The following is a 21,915-nucleotide window of genomic DNA, read 5'->3' on the forward strand; positions in this document are numbered from 1 at the left end:
GCCGTTCGGAAATTTTGTTGGAAGTATGACCGCAGCTTCTGGAAAGCTGATTCGTCGGCATCGTGACGTGTCGAAATCATTCACTCTCCAATTGACTCGCGTTCGCTACTCGCGTGGTCGTCGCGCACGAAAGTAAAATTGCATCATTGAATGAATAGAGGTCGGGCAGCTTCGCATACGCCGGCTTAGCTTGCCCGTCGATCTTGGAAAGTACTGCCAACCTTAGCGGTCACATTTTACGCAAAATGCCCACATCGCAGTATTTATTGTTAGACCTGCGAAGAAACAGCGCTGATCACTACGCGAATGTTTTGTTTTCTTGGATTAACCACGTGCCTTGTATTTCCTTAATACCGGGAGGTACGATATATCGGTGTGCGTGATGAAAAAATGATCCTTGCCTGTTCCAAATATTTGATGCAACGTAGCGAACGTTCCTGAAATTTTGGAAATATTGAACATGGAAATTTATACGCCTGCATTCGTACGAAAAGAACGTGGTTTCCGTTGGTGCAATCGCAATTTCATTTCCGCGGTATAGGGTTCGTTCCAGCACTCACTGCATAGTTGTTGGGCGTTATTTAACGACGAACAAACTGAATTACTGCAAGAATTGTTTATTTACGATTACACCATTACTGAACGCCTAAGCTAGGTGTTTACAACATTCGACGCTCGTGCAAACGCGATATAGGATCAGTCCTCAGATGACGTGTAACATCCAGTGATTGACTGTAGAAGATCTGATTTTCCCGAAATTTTGACAAACTACGTTTTCCTTGAATAAAAATCAGTGCACAGATAATCAAGTCTGGAGAATTGTTACTGCGTGAAAAAAGTTAGTACATTTGCCGGTGTAGCAGATCGTATTGCAGGGGAATTGTTTTTAATGATCACAAGTAAGTTCCTCGGAGTGTATTACGCAGTATATTTAATAGTTTTTTTCAAGCACCGTGAGTGGGTTTTTTCGGTTTACAGACGTCTGCGATCGGGCCGCAAAGTTTGTACACCCAGAGACTGCATGCAGCGCGTGGTATTTCTGTTACGGAATTGCAGAAAAGCGGCACGAAGACTGGCGGGAGGCCCAAAGAAGAATTGAGGAGAGGTGGAGGCTGGGCCTTACCGAATGCAGGGTTCTGCGAGATCGTAAGCCAACCACAATGCCAGTTTAGTGCTCAGTCTGTGCCAGGCTCACCATCTGATCAGATCAGGTGGATGTCGTAACTCGCCGGAGGAATTCATTGCACGTACAATACGCGTCGTTAACAAGTTTTCACGTGGAATCGCAGCAAGGTTTTCGCTCTTGCCTTTGCAGTCGCGCAGGATAATAAACGCATCACCAGTAAGTGAAGTTTAATTTCATTTTTAATTTCTTCATGAGAACGACATCGAGTGTGAGAGCGAATTTAATGAAATTATCGACAGAAATCGCCAGTACGCGCATTTGACGAATGACGAAAAACGCGATTTCATTGCACAACACTAAACGTATCATGCGTGCTCTTTGCACGGATTGGTTGCGTCATGCGTGTATAGTAACAGCTTGAGACGACAACTTCTACCGCACATTTCAAGACATTTACTGACTCCAGGAGTGTGTTACGTGGTTGTTTCTACGTCGTTATTAACAACGTGAAATAAAGATCCATGCGAAAATGTCAGGAGAGAATATTTATCGTCATTAAAACGTAATTTTGGATTGTTCAATCGTTTTTTACACTACTAATCAATCCTGTTGTGAGTTTGTTCGCCAAAGGTATCGGACTATTTTGCATCATACTCTTTACTGACTGACAAAAGAAATCGATAAATATAGGCCTTCAGCGTTTTCAAAACTCGAGACTTCATAAGCAATGGTGTTTAGTCTAGACTGTGTGAGCTTTTGTTGTCTTCTAGGTGTTGGTTTCATATTAAAGTATACAAAAATTATCTCTACAGTCCGTATATACAAAGGTGTCATGTCGATCTTTATATCAGTTGATATTTGTATATACTCGTATTATTCACTGTTTAGAGCAACGGGTATACTATATGTATAATCCCCTCTCGTACAGCCCCTCAGTTCGTCAGTCTTGTCGAGTACCTCGAATGAGGCACATCAAATAAAAGTTTAATATAAATCAGAATAGAGAACAGAATTTATTAACCCATTTCCAACACTAGGAACCGTCTAAAAAACAAATCTAGTACAAGCTTTAATCCTGCACATTTGATCGGCGAAAGAGCTCGAATAATGTGCTTAACTACTGAATGCATATATTGTTTATTAGTAGTATCTAGACCTGTGTTCGGAACATGAAGAAGCTATGCACAAGTGGTGAAAAACATGCAAAATCAATTTTTTGTCGTCTTCATACCTTCCATTAATCAGTGAGGCAGCTCGTTAACGTTCTTTCGTCACCTTCGATGCAAAAAAAAAAAACGGATTCTTCAATCTTATTCGTTGTAATTATTGCCCAAGTTCAAATATTAGATAACATCACGTACGGTGTATATAAAACTTATTCTAACCGTTGCGCCGTGATTGATTTTCTTCGATTTGCTTTTTTAACACCTGTTTACCTTGACATTTCTTTCTACCAGCTGTCTCACGTTTTTTACGCGCACCACTTGCCTCTCGGCACAACAATTCGTGACTGCTTTAATGTTCCACACTTCTGGCATAACTAGTTCCCTGTATCAATATGTGTGACTAGGAACAAGTGGAAATCATACACGTGAATCGGTTAGCGTCAAGCACTCGTTTCGCCGCTTGAGCACATGCAAATTTATTACCAGCAATGTATCACAAAGAAAAAGAAAAGTGGACATGTGAAACCAAGCATTGTTGCGAAATAGGTGGTATAATATACTCGGAACTCTTCTCTTCAATTCGTGCGTGCGATTCGACAGGAAAATCAGGATAGAGGAAAAGATCATTGAAAGCGTCAGCGGATTGCGTAGTAGTTGACAGCAGCGACTGGCTTACTGGTAAACCAGTTGGATTCTGGGACAAAAGGTAACTGTTACATCGAGGAAGCGTCATGTGAGACAGAACTTGCCGTCTGACAGGTTGAATCTGGGCTGCAAAGTTAGCCGTGCACGATCTGTTATGCCGTTTAATCAGTTACTCATTTACTTTCGCAGATCAGTCATACGGAGTAGCGTTAATTTTTTGAAACAATCAAAACCGATCAACATGTAACAGCCGAAGATCTCTTTTCTTTCCTCCTATTTGTTTCTCAATATCTTCATTCCGTAATTTTAGACCAATTCGAAAGGTTTAATTTACGCAGTATTGATTCCACAGCGGGAGGTTGAAACCTGTGGTCAAATAGCTGTCGAATAGTAATAAGCACAGTGACTCGGCTTTTAAAGTTGCTTGACGTCCACTCATTAGAAGTTGGTATCAGGCGCTTGTTCCAACTGGTCAATTATATTCAACATTGCTTATTTGCTTTCCACCTCCGTGATCCGGGAGAGTTCGAAAACTAAATGGTTTAGAATATTACGCAATTGTTTATACTATACATATAACCTTGATCAAATGCTTTCTCACCTTGGGCAGTTATTCGTCAAATAGATTCAACGTTATTTCGCAGCTGCTTGTATGAACATATATAATTGTGGCTCGAATGCGATCAATGTTTTTTCATATAAAACCATGATTTGCCAATCAGATGATTTGCGAAGCTGCAAGGTAGACTTGTTGTAGCATGAACGACAATCGATAAACAGATTCGTGTAGTGCATACCGAATACTCTAAATCGTAACCTGTGGTATAACTTCGTTAGTTTGGTTGTTCCTTTTCAGCTCCGGTAGAGAAGTGTCGAAAATTTAATTATAACATCGAAGGTAATGCGATTCCTAGTAATTTGAGAAAGGTGTTTCTCGCGGATCTCCAGCGTGAAACGAACCTCGTGGCTAATTACAGACATTACATAATTATGTGAGCAAAATGCAGCAATGAGTGTAAACGGAATTGCGACCGCATTTCGCTGCAGCTGTATTGTATGCTGAAGCAGTGATATTCGTCAACGCATGACGACACAGGCAATTCAGAGAACATTTTGTACGTGCATATTTTAAGATTTTTTCCTTGCTTCAGGAAGGGAAAAAATGACAGAAGCAAACATGGACGATATTCCCGATAGGATCGCCGAAACCTTCAAGGGACGAGACATTTTCATCACCGGTGGTACCGGATTCCTAGGAAAAGTGATGCTCGAAAGATTCCTTCGTTGCATACCGGAAATTGGAACGATCCACTTGCTGATCAGGCCGAAGAAGGGGAAGGACCCGAAACTTCGACTGGACGAAATATTCAATGGACCGGTAAGTCGAGGTCCTTTGGAGACCAGTGTTCACTGGTACCAGAGTTTCTAACGCTCATGTTTGTTGCGAAATACAATTGCGAAATGGTAACGCGACCCACCTTTTTCTGGAGAACTTTTCTTCTCCACCGTAACTCATGAGATGTATAATACTGTTGGGCAAGTCAAAGTTGAAACACCGTTTTGCATTAGAGCGGAAATTATGATGACAAGCTTTCTTAGATCTTGCCATAGACGAGAGGCACATGTTACGTGATGTATTATTATGGTGTCTCTGCTCGTCTACTGCACGGAGGAGTCCTTTATATAGTATGTCACTCTCATTTCATCGTCGAGCTGAATAATCGTTGCATCTTAACGTGTATGAAACTTGATAATTCATACCCGTGCTCCATTCTACCAAGAAATTCGCGACGCATGAGGGAAAGTAAATTTTCTACGAAACTTCGATGTGTTTACGCGTGAACTGCATTCCTTGTCTTTTTGCCAAAATAATCAACTCACACGCCAAGTTATCGATCCCGGAAAAATTGCGAATTGATTTAATTTATCTATTTCGTAAATGCACCAATAAGGGTATGGTAAAATCTTTGAACAAATAATCCCGGCGAACGCAAAAGGAAGGGCTCGTCAGAGAAATTCGGACTCAAGAATGTTTACGCGTCCTCGAACAAACTTCACAGATATCAGTTTCCGGCTCTGCGTGGCCGTAGTGACAATTTCGGATTACGCACGGTTCAGAGAAGTATAGGCGCATTTTCAGTATTTTGCAAGAATATACAAGAGATAGGAGAGTCGTATAACGAACATCGTAATTTATACATATAATTACGCGTACGTGTAATACGTGTAATAAAATTATCCTATACAATTTCGTTCAAACGTATAGGTAATTTTAAAACCCGTACGGTGCGTCTGTTACGCAATTTCTTGCCTATTGTCGCTTTCGAATATGGTATTGTTAAAATAAATAAGGAAAATGAAAAAGTGGAATGAGTGTTGGTCGTTTTTAATAGAGAGTCGTTATTGAAGTTGATATGCATGATCAGTGTTTAATTTATTACATGTATGTGATGTATTCACTATACACGAACAGCGTGTTAAGTTTTGGTTTTTAAATATGCGGCCAAAAATATCCATACATTCATGCATTATTCAAACTTTAATTCAATAAGCATTCCAAATGTTTTACACGTGCAATTCTAAAATTTGGTTACTAACTTTCCTCTTGTAAGAATTGTTGAAAGTTGTCAAAATATAAATAAACAAATTTCTCTCTATACTCCAGCATCCGTTATAATATTTGCACTCATTTCCATATTTACCAATACTTTCTATCCACAATGCATATCAATTACCATGTGATAACAAGTATTAATTCAGCATAATTCCGAAAAGACGTATTCAGTAGCGAAAACTGATCACTGGGAATAGCTGCTGCATATTACATGCGATTCAAGAGTGCCGGCAAAGAAAGCGGAACCATAAAATAAAATTTTTCAAACCCGGAAGGTGTTCAAATTAACCAGTTAAACATTCTAAATCAAATTGATTTACTATTTGATGTTAGATCAAGTTGATTAGGAGTAGATAAGGATAAGGTGAGAGGGTACCGAAAATGCAGACGCAATTATAAATTAGTGGGTAGAGAAAGTGGTTAGAAACTTGAAGGACTCTTTGAGCACAGAGAGTAGCACGTGGGGACGCAAAGTTTTTGAGGAATGCAAGGAGCGTTAAAAAGGATTAGCTATGCGAAGAGTGGTATATACTCACAATTTCACAGACCACGAGATGGGTGCATGCTACGCAAGACGCATTACGAATGAGTATGCCCTAGAAATCCTTGAAAGCATGGCACCTGCGACTTATAATCCAACATGCAGTCACCCTTTCAACATTGGCAGGTATACGTGAAACATATAAAATACGTGTTCATGTTGCACCTCATTTCATTCGCCTAATCAGAATCAGGTGTATATATAAGCATGTGACGACATTCCCGAGAGGCAAGACTGCCCCTCGTTCCGGTTTTCTCATGCCGGACCATTTTCTAATCGCTCACGCCTTTCTAATTTAACCGCTAATAAATTGGTCCTAAACTACCGTATAGCCTGCACGTTGCCAGATCGTTATTCTTTCGAAATGGTACAAAAAATGATCTACGTTATACTCACGATCAATCGTGCGCTGCGTCTTCTGCTGTTGCATATCAGATTCAGGCCGCTGGGCGAGGGGATGAAATTGATTAAAAACTAGAGCTAGAGGTCGTCCGAAATCTCTCTTCTGACCTCAGCTCCTTTGGGATTATATGATCGACGGTTTTAACTGAGTCAAGGACGCGTAAAGCGAAAAATTCATCGGCTGGTAGTGAAAGAGAAAGTTCCTTCTGCTGTTGTGCAATATTTTCTCCAGTTACTCGGTAATACCAATCCACACTAACGATACCTTCGCAGTAAGCAGGCGCGTTAGCCACGCATATATAAGCGAGTTCATCAAGGCCAATAGGCCACGTGGATTTATGTTTCTTTACTCACGACTATTTGAACTCCCTTGAACCGTGCCGAAATTTATATCCGTCTATGCTTTATAAGATGCTTTGGTTTACGAACGTTACATTTCGCGGATACGAGTGAATTGGCGATAAATAATACCAATAATAATCTCATACTTATGAACACTTGACATATTTATCGCAGGAGTACTCGTACTTGGCACAAAGGAAAAAACTGTCTCGCAAATTGATCTGAGGCTTAGATGCAACTTGATATGCAATAATTCACTGACGATTCGGAATGTCGAGAAACACGCAACTCGACAAGAGTTCCGCTTGAATAGAATAAAGTTTGGTATAATATATGATATAACCCAGATAGTCAATACGGTATTACGCTATTTTGTAGAAGACCGTGAAACTAGATTTTGGGTTACGTATAATGCAGGTTGTCACCAAGGTATAACAGCAGACCGGAATGGGTCTGGGGGTAAAAGATGATGAGGAAGCAGGTAGTGTAGCAAAAACGAGGATTTTCATATGCTCGTGTAAGCTTCAAGGCGTATAGAATTAGGTACACCGAAAAAATATGTGTCACGCATCGGAAGTAGCTGACGATTTACCGTGCTAAAGAATGTTTAGATGGTGTAAAAAAATCTCACTGCTTTTCAGTAATATAAGTGAAAGATCGTTACATCTTCAAATATTTATTTCACTTTGCGTTACCCAGGTAGGCAAAACTTTTCTTCGTATGTTGTTCAAATACTCACTATAAACACGCTCTTTTTGCGAGTCGGTAAACTTTTTCTCACCTTTTCGTTTTTATTGAAATAGCCGGGAATGAAACAACATTCCAAAACGAGACGTCCGCGGTTTTGAATCAACAGTATCGGTTATTTCGAGTCACGTATTACGTATTTATGCTAAATCAGAATCACACCAACAGCCGAAACGGAGTTTTTTTTTCTCTATGTAATAAACCCACGTGCTCATTGGCACGTACATAGGTATGTACGTATACATCCGTCGGCATAGCTCGGAGCGTGATAAAAGTAGACTTTTAAAATTGCATAGTTACACTCTTGCTTTCTCTTGGTCTATCTGACGAAATGAGACATACAGATTCATCAAGTCGGTGGATTAGCCAAACAAAATTCAAATCAACGCTGTGCGTGAATGGGTATAGGAACCCCGTGCCGATGGAGCATCTCACGTTCTGATGACGTTTGACTGACAGGCTGATGCCATTAATTAAACTCACTGATTATCAATCACTAAATATAGCTGGGTCTTAGATTGGCTCGCACGGTTAGCCAAGTCAAGCCGAAACCCATGCAACGTTTGAATTAGGAACAGTCTAAAATTCTCATTGTCAGACAGGAATGATTAATGTTGAGCGTTACGCGAGACGAGTATACTTACAGTGTGATTATGCGAACGATTCGGCAGTATTCGTGACGTGGATTTTTGAACGGGAAAAAGTTGTTCGCGTTCGAGTTGAACGAACTGTAATATGAGTGGGGTTTGATCGCCTCGTGAGCATGTTGCGAACGGAAACTTATACGATACGTCCCCATTCTCGGCAACGTGTAGTAGAACTGTAGAATAATGACCAATGGTTGGGATAAATTGTCACCTCGATTGATCTGTTACAGCTTTTCGAAAAAGTTAAAGAACAGAGGGGACTGCCAGCTCTTCACAAATCGGTCTCTATCATCAGCGGGGACGTCTCTATGCCTGGACTCGGCTTGTCAGCGGAAGACAGAAAACTGTTGTGCGAAAAAATTAGCATCGTCTATCACGGAGCCGCTACTGTCAGGTTGATTAAAATATGCTGTTTCTATACGAAATAAAGCTTGTGCTGATTTGCATTTTAAATATTCAAGCATAGTCTTTACCTGATTTTGAAATTGCTGAGTCGAGTCTGTAAGCTGAAATGCATGTATGTGTAGTAGCAGAGCTGTGTAAATATATACACGTGGATAGCCTGTATCTTGACCTGTCTTTACGATTGAATTATACGCGTTGAGGCGACTAACCAAGAGTAAAGGAAAATTATGCAAAAGTGTCTCATTAGCAACTACAACTTTCTATCGCTTCATTACTTTTTTATACTTATACTTTCAAATGACAAACTTTTCAAAAGTCATCCATTCTCTTAACTGTGCAAATCAATTTTACGACATCACATACGCTTGGATTGCAATTTTACATATATACCCTGTAGATTCGACGAGATGTTGAAGAGGGCCGTTCTGCTGAATACACGTGGTACAAAACTAATGCTAGATCTTGCCAAAGAAATGAAGAAGTTAGTTCTCTTCGCTCATATTAGCACGGCGTATTGTCATCTCGAGGAAAAGGTAACGATATCTCATTATCGCTTTAATTCTTCTGTAAATTTGCCCAACTTGAAATCACGCACATGCCAGAAAATCTTAAAACCTGAGCCTTGGCCTGTTAGCATAATTTTTTTTATCAATTTGAAAACGAGACTATAGTTTTGGAGAAATGTTTAAAATCAGTAGTGGTTGCACATGCTAGCTAATTCTCGTGCTTACGAAGCATTACGCTTTAATACAGTCGGTCCAGTATGACGACGGAATAAGTGCCAATTGTGGCTTGAATGACTGTTGCAATCACCGTATATGTTGATTTGCCAATTGACAAGCAGATACATGATGAATATTCTATTATTCGTCATACGCGACTAACAATTTCTCCAATTTGATGTCGATTTTTCATAACATGGTCGGGTTCGTTAGGCCGTACCTATAATTATAAATCGCGTCTCTTTTCTACGGCTCTGCCAAACGAATGTAATTACCATTATTTACATGTTGTAATCCGTGCATTGTCACTGCATAGCTTCTAGGGGAAAAACCATACCCACCGCCAGCGGATCCGCATAAGGTGATAAAGTGCGTGGAATGGATGGAGGACGATGTGGTAGAGGCGATGACGGACAAGATCCTGGGGGATCTGCCCAACACATACGCGTTCACGAAGGCACTTTCCGAGGGTTTGGTCGAAGAAGCGATGCCTCATATCCCCGCCGTTATTCTTCGGTGATTATAATTACGTTACCGCCACTCGGTTACATCAGGTTATTTTGGCCAACGGCCATAAACGGCGAGTGTCTGGTATCCCTGTCTTCGTCCCTGCCGGCGTCGCGTCTGCAGTCCGGTATATTTTGCAATTTCAGACCGATCACCGTCCACGTGTGCGCCGATTCTCACGACTTTATTATAATTTCGCAGGCGCGCTCAGCGGCTACGTGACTCTTTTCGCGTAAATTACGCCCTCGTAAACCCTTGTTTTTAACGATTCCGACTGCCAGAGATATATTCTCATCCTTACCTAAATGTAGACGGTATACCGCACAAATGCATTTTGTATACATGAATAATCGTTTGAGAGAAACGTTTAAATGGTACAGTATAATTTTATATGCGAATAAACGATCCACGTACAACCGATCGAACCCAACTTTTGGGCATGTTGCGATATTCTCGTTGATATTTCACAAACGCGAGCTTTCCTGACAAACAAAGAGATTCAACACTTTCCAAACGAAATATGCAGCCAGTTTAGGGTGGTACTTGTACTCTCCGTCAAATAGCTCGATGTTCGAACCGAATTTTATCGCCTTCTAATTGGTATCATTCCCTTCCAGTCCCAGCATAATAATTCCGGTGTGGAGAAACCCGCTCCCTGGATGGACAGACAATATAAATGGACCAACGGGTCTCCTGATCGGGGCTGGGAAGGGAGTCATCAGGACAATGTACTGCAATCAGAATGGGTACGCCGACTACCTCCCTGTAGACGTTGCAGTAAACGCGATATTCGTTACCACGTGGAATTATCTGTCCAACAACGATCGTGGGAAAAACGTATACAATCTCACAAGCAGCACCGAGTTCAAGGTGACACTCCAATTGTCTAATATAGTATCACTTTATCAATACATTGTTAGAGGTTTCGGAAAATCATTTCGATTTGTGGATGCAATTGCGTGATATGTATAACAAAGTGAACTCTTTTTAATTTCAGGTGTCGTGGGCAGAAATTATCGAACGTGGTCGTCGCATAACGGAAAAAGTACCTTTGAACGGAGTGGTTTGGTACCCAGGAGGAAGTATGAAGAGCTCGCGCTTGATGCATAACATCTGTGTATTCTTCTTCCACATGCTTCCAGCTTACTTTATTGACACTATAATATTCCTCGCGGGACACAAGCCAATGTGAGTCTTGACAATTATCCATGGGATGCTCAATTGCGTGATTACGATCTTGAGAAAGACATACTCGGCGAAATCAGGTTCGGAATGTATGCGTGACTCGATAAGTTTAGTAATCGTTTGATGGTTACAGCATGTGCAGAGTGCAGCGAAGAATTCAAAAAGGATTCGAGGTGTTCGAGTACTACGCCAATAATCAGTGGGACTTTGACAACGCGAACATAAGGGAAGTCAGAGAGACGCTCAATCCTAAAGAGCAGAAATTGTATGTGCTTAACGGTGACGATATGGACATTGATGCCTATTTCGAAGACTGCATTAGGGCGGCAAGGATTTATATTCTTAAAGAGTATCCGGAGACTCTACCTGCAGCTCGCAGGCACATGAAAGTGTAAGTGTATGATTGTACCCTCCGTGGTTTTTGCTCATTAATATTTTATTGTGATTGCTAGCTCGATACGTACACAGAAATTTCTTTGGATGTTTTCATTTCATTTCACATCAAATTCGTTTCGTAGAAATCGCAACATCACGTTACGACATACGAACGAAAGACTTCACAATATGTTGAAAACATTCCGTTAATTGATTGAGATCAGAGTAAACGTGTCGATAAAATAGATAAAATGAGTGACGATGACTAATTGAAAAAAGCATTCATAATTCGTATGATTGCTTATTTATACTGGGTTTATCATTATAAGTTTTAAAATTGCAAAGTTAAATCAACGCGAGTCTCTAGCAGTGAGCCATGCTGATCCAATGGTCGCAACCGTTTTAAATGTCTTGTGTTCTAGGAGGGTTATAGCAAAAGGAATTGAATATAACGAGATATGAAATTCGTTCGTTGAAATTCAAACGTTGACAAATCACGTATATATAATTCGTCGCATTTTTAGAAAGAATTCCAACAACGTAAAAAGCGCCAGTCATATTCTATTTCCTATTGCCGGACATCTATGTGAAGTTCTCAATTTCAAGCGGTGTTGAGTATCGAAATGTTCTTTCCTTGTTGCAGTATGTACTGGGTCGACGTTATCACGAAAGTCCTGTTCTGTTTGCTGATTATCTACACGTTGGCATCGTGGAATGACAGTTTTCGAGCTATGTTAGTAGGTGGATGGGCCCTGATAGCCGGAGTTTTATCCTTATAGCTGTTGTACATTACATTTCTTTTTTTTATAACAAGTTTGCAATACCTTTGTATTACAATATGAGTACCAAATGAAATAGATAATCTATGTATGTATATTTACATAGGTTAATTAAATAAATTCTATAAATCACTATCACAATAGGCTACCTCTAATCGTACTAATTATATATACTAGTGAAACTAAAACTGTATTTTAGGTTGTGTGTCTAGTTTCCGGTTTTCACGGTTTCTCTGCATTTGAAAGCACAACCGTAATAGACCATAGCAATACGGCCCGGCATCATGAATTGCCTATCAAAGAATAACCGAAAAAAGTTCGATTCACGTCTTGAGTCTATGTTCAACCTTGATCCTTGAGTAGCCAAAATCCCACGAGTCTGAACTACGTGGGTGAATAAGTGGTAATAAAATACTAATCTAAAAAGTAATAAGGTACTTGAAAGTGTGAAGAAACGGCAAAAATAGAGAAGCGAGAAGGAAATCGAATAAAAAATCAGTTATTCGAGGTAAGAAAATAATGATGAATAGTATTTTCTTGACCTCAGAAGTGTTGAATTCAAAATGGTTTTCTTCATTATAGAGGTCATTAAACGAAACACCGAAGAATTGTTGACGTTTCCGCCCGAGTAGGGGCCCTTCTCAGAACGAATATTTATTTATTGACCACATCTATGACAAGTATGAACAAAAGGTAACAGAAGGAAAAAAGATAAAAACACAGAGGTAACATAAAGAAAATAAACTTAGATTTAAACTTATTGTATAAGAAAAAAAATATATCAATATCGAAGCAATGTGTGCCAAACGGAAAACAAGACGTAAATACCTGATAGTAACGCTGTATGTTGCAAAAATGCTGAACGAAAACACGACGAACATCACGAGATAAAACACAATAGGATGACTAGCCAACCGTTATAATATAAAAACAAAGCGATGCGTTTTTTCCAAGCGTACATCTTAGTCTACTAAATATTTAAAATTCAAGTTCATAGTGTTATAAATTTAAAAGTTTAAAATTATCATAATCGAGACGGACGAAATAATTTGAAAAAACACGTGTGGATCTTCCGACGTGTAAGCGGGAAAAGAGTTAAATATCAAGGTAATGGGCGGCAAGGCAGTGACTCAAAGAGTTACTAACTTATCTGCTAATTGAGACCAACGTAACTTGACAGCGTTGATTGCTACCTCTTGTGGTACATTCGTAAACAAGGAGACTGCATCTTTCGAAACCAAAATATAATCGTCCGGAAGTGTGAGATTTTTAATAGCATTCACAAAGGCATAACTATCTTTGACCCGTGAAGCGGGAGGAACAATGTTATTTCCAATCCAATTACTCTGAATACGAGCTAGGTTGAAAGTCGGGCTGTTGGTGAAGTAGACAATAATTCTAACACGTACATCTGGTTTATGAAGAAAAAAAAAAAAGGTAAGAAAATAATGTAGTTCAGTCTCATCATTCCAGAATCATGCACTTGTGTATAAATAAAATGCCTTTGCATACGCTTGTTACCGCATAACCGCAGTCTATACTGAAAATTTTGTGTCAAGGGCCTTTCTTCCGAACAATGAACAATGGTAAAAAGAAACATCGATACTTCACTCATTTTAATGCATTACATACATTACGATTCTAGAATTATTCAGAAAATTAGTTTAATCGATTCTCCAATGTACTGTATCTACGTAATTTTGTGAGAGCAATCGATAGGGCGCAGTTGGAATACGCTATTAGCTACTTTATCTCGCTTCGTTATTTTCTCCATTTCTTTACTTTTAAATAATACTAGCTTTTTCAATTCTGCGAATAAAAATGTAATTGAGAACCATTGACCTAACCATGTGGGTTTAGACGGGCGGCATTCTGCTGCGGCGTCTGTATCCATTCTCATATGCAGCTATTCCTACCGATGAGCGTGGCGCTGCCGCGTTAATTTAACGCCCATGAAAATCGAGACAATAGGTGTAACACTCGTTAACATAGGTCTCTCGACGGTGCATTGATTGGAAATATCCGTATGGGAAACTGGAGTTGAAATTGCATAGATCACATTCGAAACCCGTTTCAAAAAATAAATTCAGCAGTCACACTGATGAGTGGTTTTTATTTTTATAAGGGATGATAGAAGTACAGTTTGTTTTAAACGGACTCCTGAACAGGTGGTTCGTAGCCTTCGGGCCTGTCGACCTTTGAGCCACCTTCACCACCTTCTCCGCTCTTGCCGCCACCTCCATCACCGTGGAGCTCGAGAAGTTTGCTTAGTTCAAAACGCGGCTTCTTCAGTACCTTAACCTGAAATATATATCGTAGAATTAGGCATCAATAATTGAAAATATGTATGGAACTATGTATTGTTTATATTTAATCTAGAAAATTGCATGACACGGGAGCAGTGTCAGGCGTAAAATCCTTTACAAGGCAGTAACCATTCACAAGGTATCTATATCAAGTTCAAGTAAATCAATTGAAACATGTCAATAGAAAAGTAAACATTACGAACCTTGCGAATATAAACGTCGTGAAGTGGGTAAATTCCTTGACAAGCTTTTTCAATGTCTTTAGCAATAGCGTCGGGCAATAGCTTGCTGACGACCCCCTTGAGGTCGCTGGATGTAATGTCACTTGTGATGATTTCAACCATCTTCTTCCGGATGTTGCGAACCTGCGAGAATGGAACATTTTAAAATGAATTATATATTGCAGCTGGATAAGGCGGGGCATATACTTTTGCTGGTGTTCCTTAATTAGTAATACTGATTAATAAGACTCCGCCTCAAATGAAACAATTACGCATTATTATTTAGTCGAAGAAACACGAACATTAGCAAGTCCAAACAGTATGACTTATTTTAGTATACAAATTTTTCCAAACATAAATGGCAATTCAAATGTTTTAACCAGCTTAATTTGGAGATAATAGAAATTTATTAACTATGTCCGAGTTTCACTAAAAACTTTTATAAGCATTCAACATTAGAATTTGATAGTTACAATATTAAAAGTGACGCTACTTTAATACCAAATAATGAAGCAATTTGCATCACGATCGTTAGTGTAAACCTTAAAGATTTATGTGATTTTATTGAACCACGTTTAAGATACCTGGGCATGTTGGGCGTAGCAGGTCTTTCTTCCACTCATCTGGTCTTTGTTGGTAAATCCAATACAGAATATTCTGAGGAGGTATCCATCAGTTGTTTTAACATCTACATTAGCCTCAATAAGGGTTTGCCATTTTTTGACCATTGAGCGTAGCTTGTCGGTAGTCAAGTCCATTCCATGGAAGTTGGTCAAAACATTACGGCCTTGTACATCTTCGGCGATGAGTCTAAATTTGCGGAATGATCTTTCTGCATCATTATCGCTCTGAAGATCAGCCAAAGATACTTCGAACACACGGAATTTGAGACCCTCGGAGGCAATTTCTGTAGAATGAAAAGTTGCAAATCAGAGAATGAGATTACAGTAGTATCAATCATTAAATAGATTTCTATACACAAAAATGCACCATTGAGATTTCGATAGGTTTCATGTTATTTGTCGCAGCATATAATTTCACCATTCTTATTGACCAAGATATGGCGTGGTAAGCGTCTGCTTTGATTTACGCAACACTAAACGTCACACAGACATGAATGAGTACCAGTGTGAAGCTGGGGTTGCGAGTGAACGATTCAAATTTGTTTGAGACAACTGCACTGCAATTAAGTTTGATGGATGATGAATACTGAGATGAAAATCAGAGAAACAGACAGAAACTTTAATGAAAGAAAACAAAAGTTCACATGAAAATTAGTAAATTACATCACATTTTGATTTTGAGATAACTTACTTGTTCCCTGAGTTCTGTTCACAAGGGTCTTACCCACTTGGCGGGTGGTGAACATTGATGGTGCCTTGACATCGTACCAATCCTTACGAGTGAAAGGGTCAACACTAAAAATACATAAACCTGGCTAAAAAGGTGAAATGAAAACTATGAAATTACAGTAACGCGTTAATTCCCGAGTTTCTTGCCATTTCAATTCAAATATGTTTTTGGCGACCCAATGCCGGAGTAAGATAATATATAAGATACCAGAGGCCTCAACGACCATAACCTAGCTTTTCAAAAATAGTTGCTATTCACTTGGAAAAAGACAAATATAAAAAGTTCTGCATAACCGAGTACTTTGGTCGCAGTATAATTCCATTTCAATAGGGATGGGCTATAAGTAATCGATATTTAAAATTCAAGTTCTGTTGATCGACTGCTTGAACGTGAATCTTCAGCCCCGAACTTTTTCAAGTCCGAAACTAATTAGTACCGAGTAGTCGAAGACAGTTTGAAAAAGTTTATAACGGAGTAGAATTCCTGTCGCAATGTTTAAAAATTAAATAGTTGACAGGTCATAGTTGAAGAAACGAATAGTATCAAGTATGCCGAAAACACAGCATGGTAGATCAGTCACGGGACGTGGGAAATCCACTCGAATAACGTGCATCGCTCTACATATCGAAGTAGAATTGAGATGTTTTCACTCACGAAACTTTAGGTAAAGAAAATATCGTAATATTATTCACTCACATCTTCTTCTTTACTCCTTTCTTGCCTCCTTTCGACAGACCCTTGTTTTTCCCTACCGCCATGATTAGGGTTATAAACGGAAAGAGAAAATGTGTTTACAGCGCTGCGGACGGAAACGTGGTCGATGGGCCAAGCTCGAGTGGATGACTACATGGACTCGACATGCTGATGTCCTAGCCTATCGAATCTACCAATCTACTGGTCGAAGTATCGATACGCTTGAAAATCGATTCGGGTGATTGAAAAAGATAGAAACATGAAATGTATTTTGTAAGAATGTTTAGAATGCAGGTAATATTTATCGTTGGAGTTAATTATTCACATTATAAGAAACCGAATTACCAACATCGTTGACTGAAGAATATACAGAAGGCTGATACAGACAGTTCTGGACAGTTGCCCTAATGGGCTTTGGTGTGACAACCGAAAATCGTCGTGCGCTTGCGCTTCTTGAGATGTTCCAACGCGACGGTAGAGTTGAGAACTTATTGCAGAACATCAGAGAGTTACTGATTTCGACATGATGCTGGCTGCATTAACCTTCCGAGTAACACAGTCTTCGCAATGGTAAGCCCAAGCCAGTATAGGTATAGCCTGTGTGTACTTACCAACTTGTCGGTGATACAAGAGATTAATAATGAGAATAAATTTCTTCCGAAATTCGTAGCAAATCAGTGATTTACTTGAAGTAGAAGTACCCGAAAGAAGAATTTATACATAGATCATAAATAATAATGGATCACATGTAATAATGATGCAGAGACCAAAGAGTATACATATATGGATATGCGGTCCATGTACGATATTGATATAGATGATCCATTTACGATTAATACGTAATGCATACTGTAACTTTCATAATTTTTCAGGAAACAAATTATATTATCTACAATAATACGGCTATAATATGAAAATTGAAGAATTATTCATTTCGAAATGGGATTCTATTCCACACGCGCTCGATGTATTCCATAACATTAATATTCATAATTATTCCAACAACTTTTCATTTGCTCTCTCGATCTTGAATTTTCGTAGGCATAGAATCGAAACGCTGTTTTAGCTAGTGGCAAGTGAAGTATCTACGTTGGGTAGAGAAGCAGAATTGATTTCGAAAAGTGTGTTCGCATAAAAAAAAGTTGAGAGTAACTGTAATACATCACGGATGAGCTAATTTTGATCGAGATGAAATGAATGCTCCGTATGTGAGACAGTATATATTTAACGCAGTGTCCTGATTTAAAGGCCTAAAAAGGTGATTGTAGGCGATTTTTTTTTCACAGGGAGAGAAAAAACCTCGGAAAGCACGAAGGTTCATAAAACTCCGAGTTTGTTTTAACACACATTTGAAAGGTACGAGCAAAATTTTTTATCATCCAACTGTCGCAGAACGGCAGCGTTATTAGCCGACCCGTTCACTGAAGAATATATCTTGAGTCAACGGCTGACCATCGAAGGGCCTGGCCGCTTGAGTCTGGAATCGGCAGGAGAGATAAAGTGTGTACTTCTTGTATGAAATGTGAAAACTAAAATCCTTATACATCATATCATATCATCATACATCATACATCATACATCATACATCATCATACCTAGTATTACAGTTCGAAACCAAAGTTTGAATTTTCGGATGTTCGGAAAGTGACGTCACCAATCTAAAATCGGCTAGCCGAATTCCTCAGTCTGGTAACAACCGCGCAGTAGAGCGGACGGTTGAGAGTCGCGCTCCGCAAATTTCGAGTACCGGGTTCTCAACCTCCCGGATCCCGCGCTTCGGGTCCGCTACGTATTTCGAGTACCGGGTTCTCAACCTCCCGGATCCCGCGCTTCGGGTCCGCTACGCGGTGAAACTCGACTTCCAGGATAAGCGCTCCGTGGTTCCTGGTTCATGTTTACAATAAATTATTTCAATTCGTTTTGCGCGCAACCCAAAATTCGATAGCTGTCAGTCCGCTAATCAAATTTCTCGACTTCCAGAATAAGCGCTCCGTGGTTCCTGGTTCATGTTTACAATAAATTATTTCAATTCGTTTTTCGCGCAACCCCGAATTCGATAGCTGTCAGTCCGCTAATCAAATTTCTCGACTTCCAGGATAAGCGCTCCGTGGTTCCTGGTTCACGTTGACAATAAATTATTTCAATTCGTTTTTCGCGCAACCCCAAATTCGGTAGCTGTCAGTCCGCTAATAAAATTTGTCGACTTCCAGGATAAGCGCTCCGTGGTTCCTGGTTCCTGTTTACAATGAATTATTTCAATTCGTTTTTCGCGCAACCCCAAATTCGGTGGCTGTCAGTCCGCTAATAAAATTTCTCGACTTCCAGAATAAGCGCTCCGTGGTTGCTGGTTCATGTTTACAATAAATTATTTCAATTCGTTTTTCGCGCAACCCCAAATTCGATAGCTGTCAGTCCGCTAATCAAATTTCTCGACTTCCAGGATAAGCGCTCCGTGGTTCCTGGTTCATGTTTACAATAAATTATTTCAATTCGTTTTTCGCGCAACCCCGAATTCGATAGCTGTCAGTCCGCTAATCAAATTTCTCGACTTCCAGGATAAGCGCTCCGTGGTTCCTGGTTCATGTTTACAATAAATTATTTCAATTCGTTTTTCGCGCAACCCCGAATTCGATAGCTGTCAGTCCGCTAATCAAATTTCTCGACTTCCAGGATAAGCGCTCCGTGGTTCCTGGTTCATGTTTACAATAAATTATTTCAATTCGTTTTTCGCGCAACCCCAAATTCGGTGACTGTCAGTCCGCTAATAAAATTTCTCGACTTCCAGGATAAGCGCTCCGTGGTTCCTGGTTCATGTTTACAATAAATTATTTCAATTCGTTTTTCGCGCAACCCCGAATTCGATAGCTGTCAGTCCGCTAATCAAATTTCTCGACTTCCAGGATAAGCGCTCCGTGGTTCCTGGTTCATGTTTACAATAAATTATTTCAATTCGTTTTTCGCGCAACCCCAAATTCGGTGACTGTCAGTCCGCTAATAAAATTTCTCGACTTCCAGGATAAGCGCTCCGTGGTTCCTGGTTCATGTTGACAATAAATTATTTCAATTCGTTTTTCGCGCAACCCCAAATTCGGTAGCTGTTAGTCCGCTAATCAAATTTCTCGACTTCCAGGATAAGCGCTCCGTGGTTCCTGGTTCATGTTTACAATAAATTATTTCAATTCGTTTTTCGCGCAACCCCAAATTCGATAGCTGTCAGTCCGCTAATCAAATTTCTCGACTTCCAGGATAAGCGCTCCGTGGTTCCTGGTTCATGTTTACAATAAATTATTTCAATTCGTTTTTCGCGCAACCCCGAATTCGATAGCTGTCAGTCCGCTAATCAAATTTCTCGACTTCCAGGATAAGCGCTCCGTGGTTCCTGGTTCATGTTTACAATAAATTATTTCAATTCGTTTTTCGCGCAACCCCGAATTCGATAGCTGTCAGTCCGCTAATCAAATTTCTCGACTTCCAGGATAAGCGCTCCGTGGTTCCTGGTTCATGTTTACAATAAATTATTTCAATTCGTTTTTCGCGCAACCCCAAATTCGGTGACTGTCAGTCCGCTAATAAAATTTCTCGACTTCCAGGATAAGCGCTCCGTGGTTCCTGGTTCATGTTTACAATAAATTATTTCAATTCGTTTTTCGCGCAACCCCGAATTCGATAGCTGTCAGTCCGCTAATCAAATTTCTCGACTTCCAGGATAAGCGCTCCGTGGTTCCTGGTTCATGTTTACAATAAATTATTTCAATTCGTTTTTCGCGCAACCCCAAATTCGGTGACTGTCAGTCCGCTAATAAAATTTCTCGACTTCCAGGATAAGCGCTCCGTGGTTCCTGGTTCATGTTGACAATAAATTATTTCAATTCGTTTTTCGCGCAACCCCAAATTCGGTAGCTGTTAGTCCGCTAATCAAATTTCTCGACTTCCAGGATAAGCGCTCCGTGGTTCCTGGTTCATGTTTACAATAAATTATTTCAATTCGTTTTTCGCGCAACCCCAAATTCGGTAGCTGTCAGTCCGCTAATCAAATTTCTCGACTTCCAGGATAAGCGCTCCGTTGTTCCTGGTTCATCTTTACAATAAATTATTTTAATTCGTTTTTCGCGCAACCCCAAATTCGATAGCTGTCAGTCCGCTAATAAAATTTCTCGACTTCCAGATAAGCGCTCCGTGGTTCCTGGTTCATGTTTACAATAAATTATTTCAATTCGTTTTTCGCGCAACCCCAAATTTGGTAGCTGTCAATCCGCTAATAAAATTTCTCGACTTCCAGATAAGCGCTCCGTGGTTCCTGGTTCATGTTTACAATAAATTATTTCAATTCGTTTTTCGCGCAACCCCAAATTCGGTAGCTGTCAATCCGCTAATAAAATGTCTCGACTTCCAGGATAAGGTTGCTGGGTGAGTAAAACACTTTTATCATATTTGATGGCAATTGTAATTATATTTCATCTGAAATATCACAAACTTGTCACGTTTACAATAAATTATTTCAATTCATTTTTCGTGCAAGCACATATTCAGTAGTTATGAATAATCTTATACAATTTATTATATTATTAATTAATTAATTAATATTTTTTTAATATTTAATGGCAATTGTAATTATATTTCATCTGAAATATTACAAACTTGTCACATTTACAATAAATTATTTCAATTCATTTTTCGTGCAAGCACATATTCAGTAGCTATGAATAATCTTGTACAATTTATTATATTATTAATTAATTGATTAATTACATTAATCCTTACACAATATTATTGATGTGTTCCTATACTAAAAATATTCATTACTATTCCAGGTATTACCCGAGGTGGTCGGAGGTGGACGAGGAGGAGGACGAGCTGGACGAGGAAGAGGACCAGGTGGACGAGGCGGAGGCGGGGTGGGTCGTGGGAGAGGACCTCTCCTCTCCTCAGAGGAGGGGAGGGGGGGGGCAGGGAAGGGGGAGAGGTGGGTGGGCAGGGGGAAGGGAAGGGGCGGGGCGGGGAGGGCGACGGGGAGGGGGTGGGAAGGCGGGAGGGAGGGAGGGAGGGAGGGAGGGAGGGTGGGAGGGAGGGCGGGAGGGAGGGAGTGGACGACGGATGTTAGTGCAAGTCCCCCAAACGCCCACCCGCCCGCCCGGCCCT

The 21,915-nt window shown here is 39.9% G+C and overlaps 2 protein-coding genes across 3 annotated transcripts; one reads left to right on the forward strand and one right to left on the reverse strand.

The window, feature by feature from the left end:
* The first annotated feature begins 1,131 nt into the window (after positions 1 to 1,131).
* On the forward strand, positions 1,132 to 12,341 carry LOC124180056 (putative fatty acyl-CoA reductase CG5065). Of its 2 annotated transcripts, none has more exons than XM_046565061.1 (9): positions 1,132 to 1,342; positions 4,089 to 4,315; positions 8,461 to 8,624; positions 9,033 to 9,168; positions 9,674 to 9,873; positions 10,482 to 10,734; positions 10,862 to 11,052; positions 11,183 to 11,440; positions 12,068 to 12,341. In XM_046565061.1, the coding sequence occupies exons 2-9, from the start codon at positions 4,100 to 4,102 to the stop codon at positions 12,201 to 12,203; spliced, it is 1,554 nt and encodes a 517-aa protein (XP_046421017.1). In that variant the 5' UTR covers positions 1,132 to 1,342; positions 4,089 to 4,099; the 3' UTR covers positions 12,204 to 12,341. The 2 variants fall into 2 exon arrangements, with proteins under 2 accessions (XP_046421017.1, XP_046421018.1); XM_046565062.1 differs by lacking the exon at positions 1,132 to 1,342 and adding an exon at positions 2,837 to 2,998.
* Positions 12,342 to 14,298: 1,957 nt separating this feature from the next.
* Positions 14,299 to 16,937, reverse strand: LOC124180064 (40S ribosomal protein S3a). The gene is made up of 5 exons (XM_046565076.1): positions 16,780 to 16,937; positions 16,045 to 16,148; positions 15,315 to 15,637; positions 14,713 to 14,874; positions 14,299 to 14,504 (listed from the first exon to the last, which is right to left on the reverse strand). Exons 1-5 carry the CDS (start codon positions 16,839 to 16,841, stop codon positions 14,352 to 14,354), a joined length of 804 nt encoding a protein of 267 aa, XP_046421032.1. The 5' UTR covers positions 16,842 to 16,937; the 3' UTR covers positions 14,299 to 14,351.
* Between the last annotated feature and the right edge of the window lie 4,978 nt (positions 16,938 to 21,915).

This window comes from Neodiprion fabricii, chromosome 4 (assembly GCF_021155785.1).
Source record: "Neodiprion fabricii isolate iyNeoFabr1 chromosome 4, iyNeoFabr1.1, whole genome shotgun sequence".
Classification (NCBI taxonomy): domain Eukaryota; kingdom Metazoa; phylum Arthropoda; class Insecta; order Hymenoptera; family Diprionidae; genus Neodiprion; species Neodiprion fabricii.

Bases quoted from the DNA above. Each gene is read 5' to 3' on its own strand.
- LOC124180056 (XM_046565061.1), top strand. From the start codon at position 4,100: ATGACAGAAGCAAACATGGACGATATTCCCGATAGGATCGCCGAAACC. The intron at 10,735-10,861 runs GTGACACTCCAA...TTTTAATTTCAG, and splicing joins CAAGCAGCACCGAGTTCAAG to GTGTCGTGGGCAGAAATTAT. The intron at 11,441-12,067 runs GTAAGTGTATGA...TCCTTGTTGCAG, and splicing joins GCTCGCAGGCACATGAAAGT to TATGTACTGGGTCGACGTTA.
- LOC124180064 (XM_046565076.1), bottom strand. From the start codon at position 16,841: ATGGCGGTAGGGAAAAACAAGGGTCTGTCGAAAGGAGGCAAGAAAGGA. The intron at 16,149-16,779 runs GTGAGTGAATAA...ATGTATTTTTAG, and splicing joins AAAGGAGTAAAGAAGAAGAT to TGTTGACCCTTTCACTCGTA. The intron at 15,638-16,044 runs GTAAGTTATCTC...TTCATTCTACAG, and splicing joins GAACAGAACTCAGGGAACAA to AAATTGCCTCCGAGGGTCTC.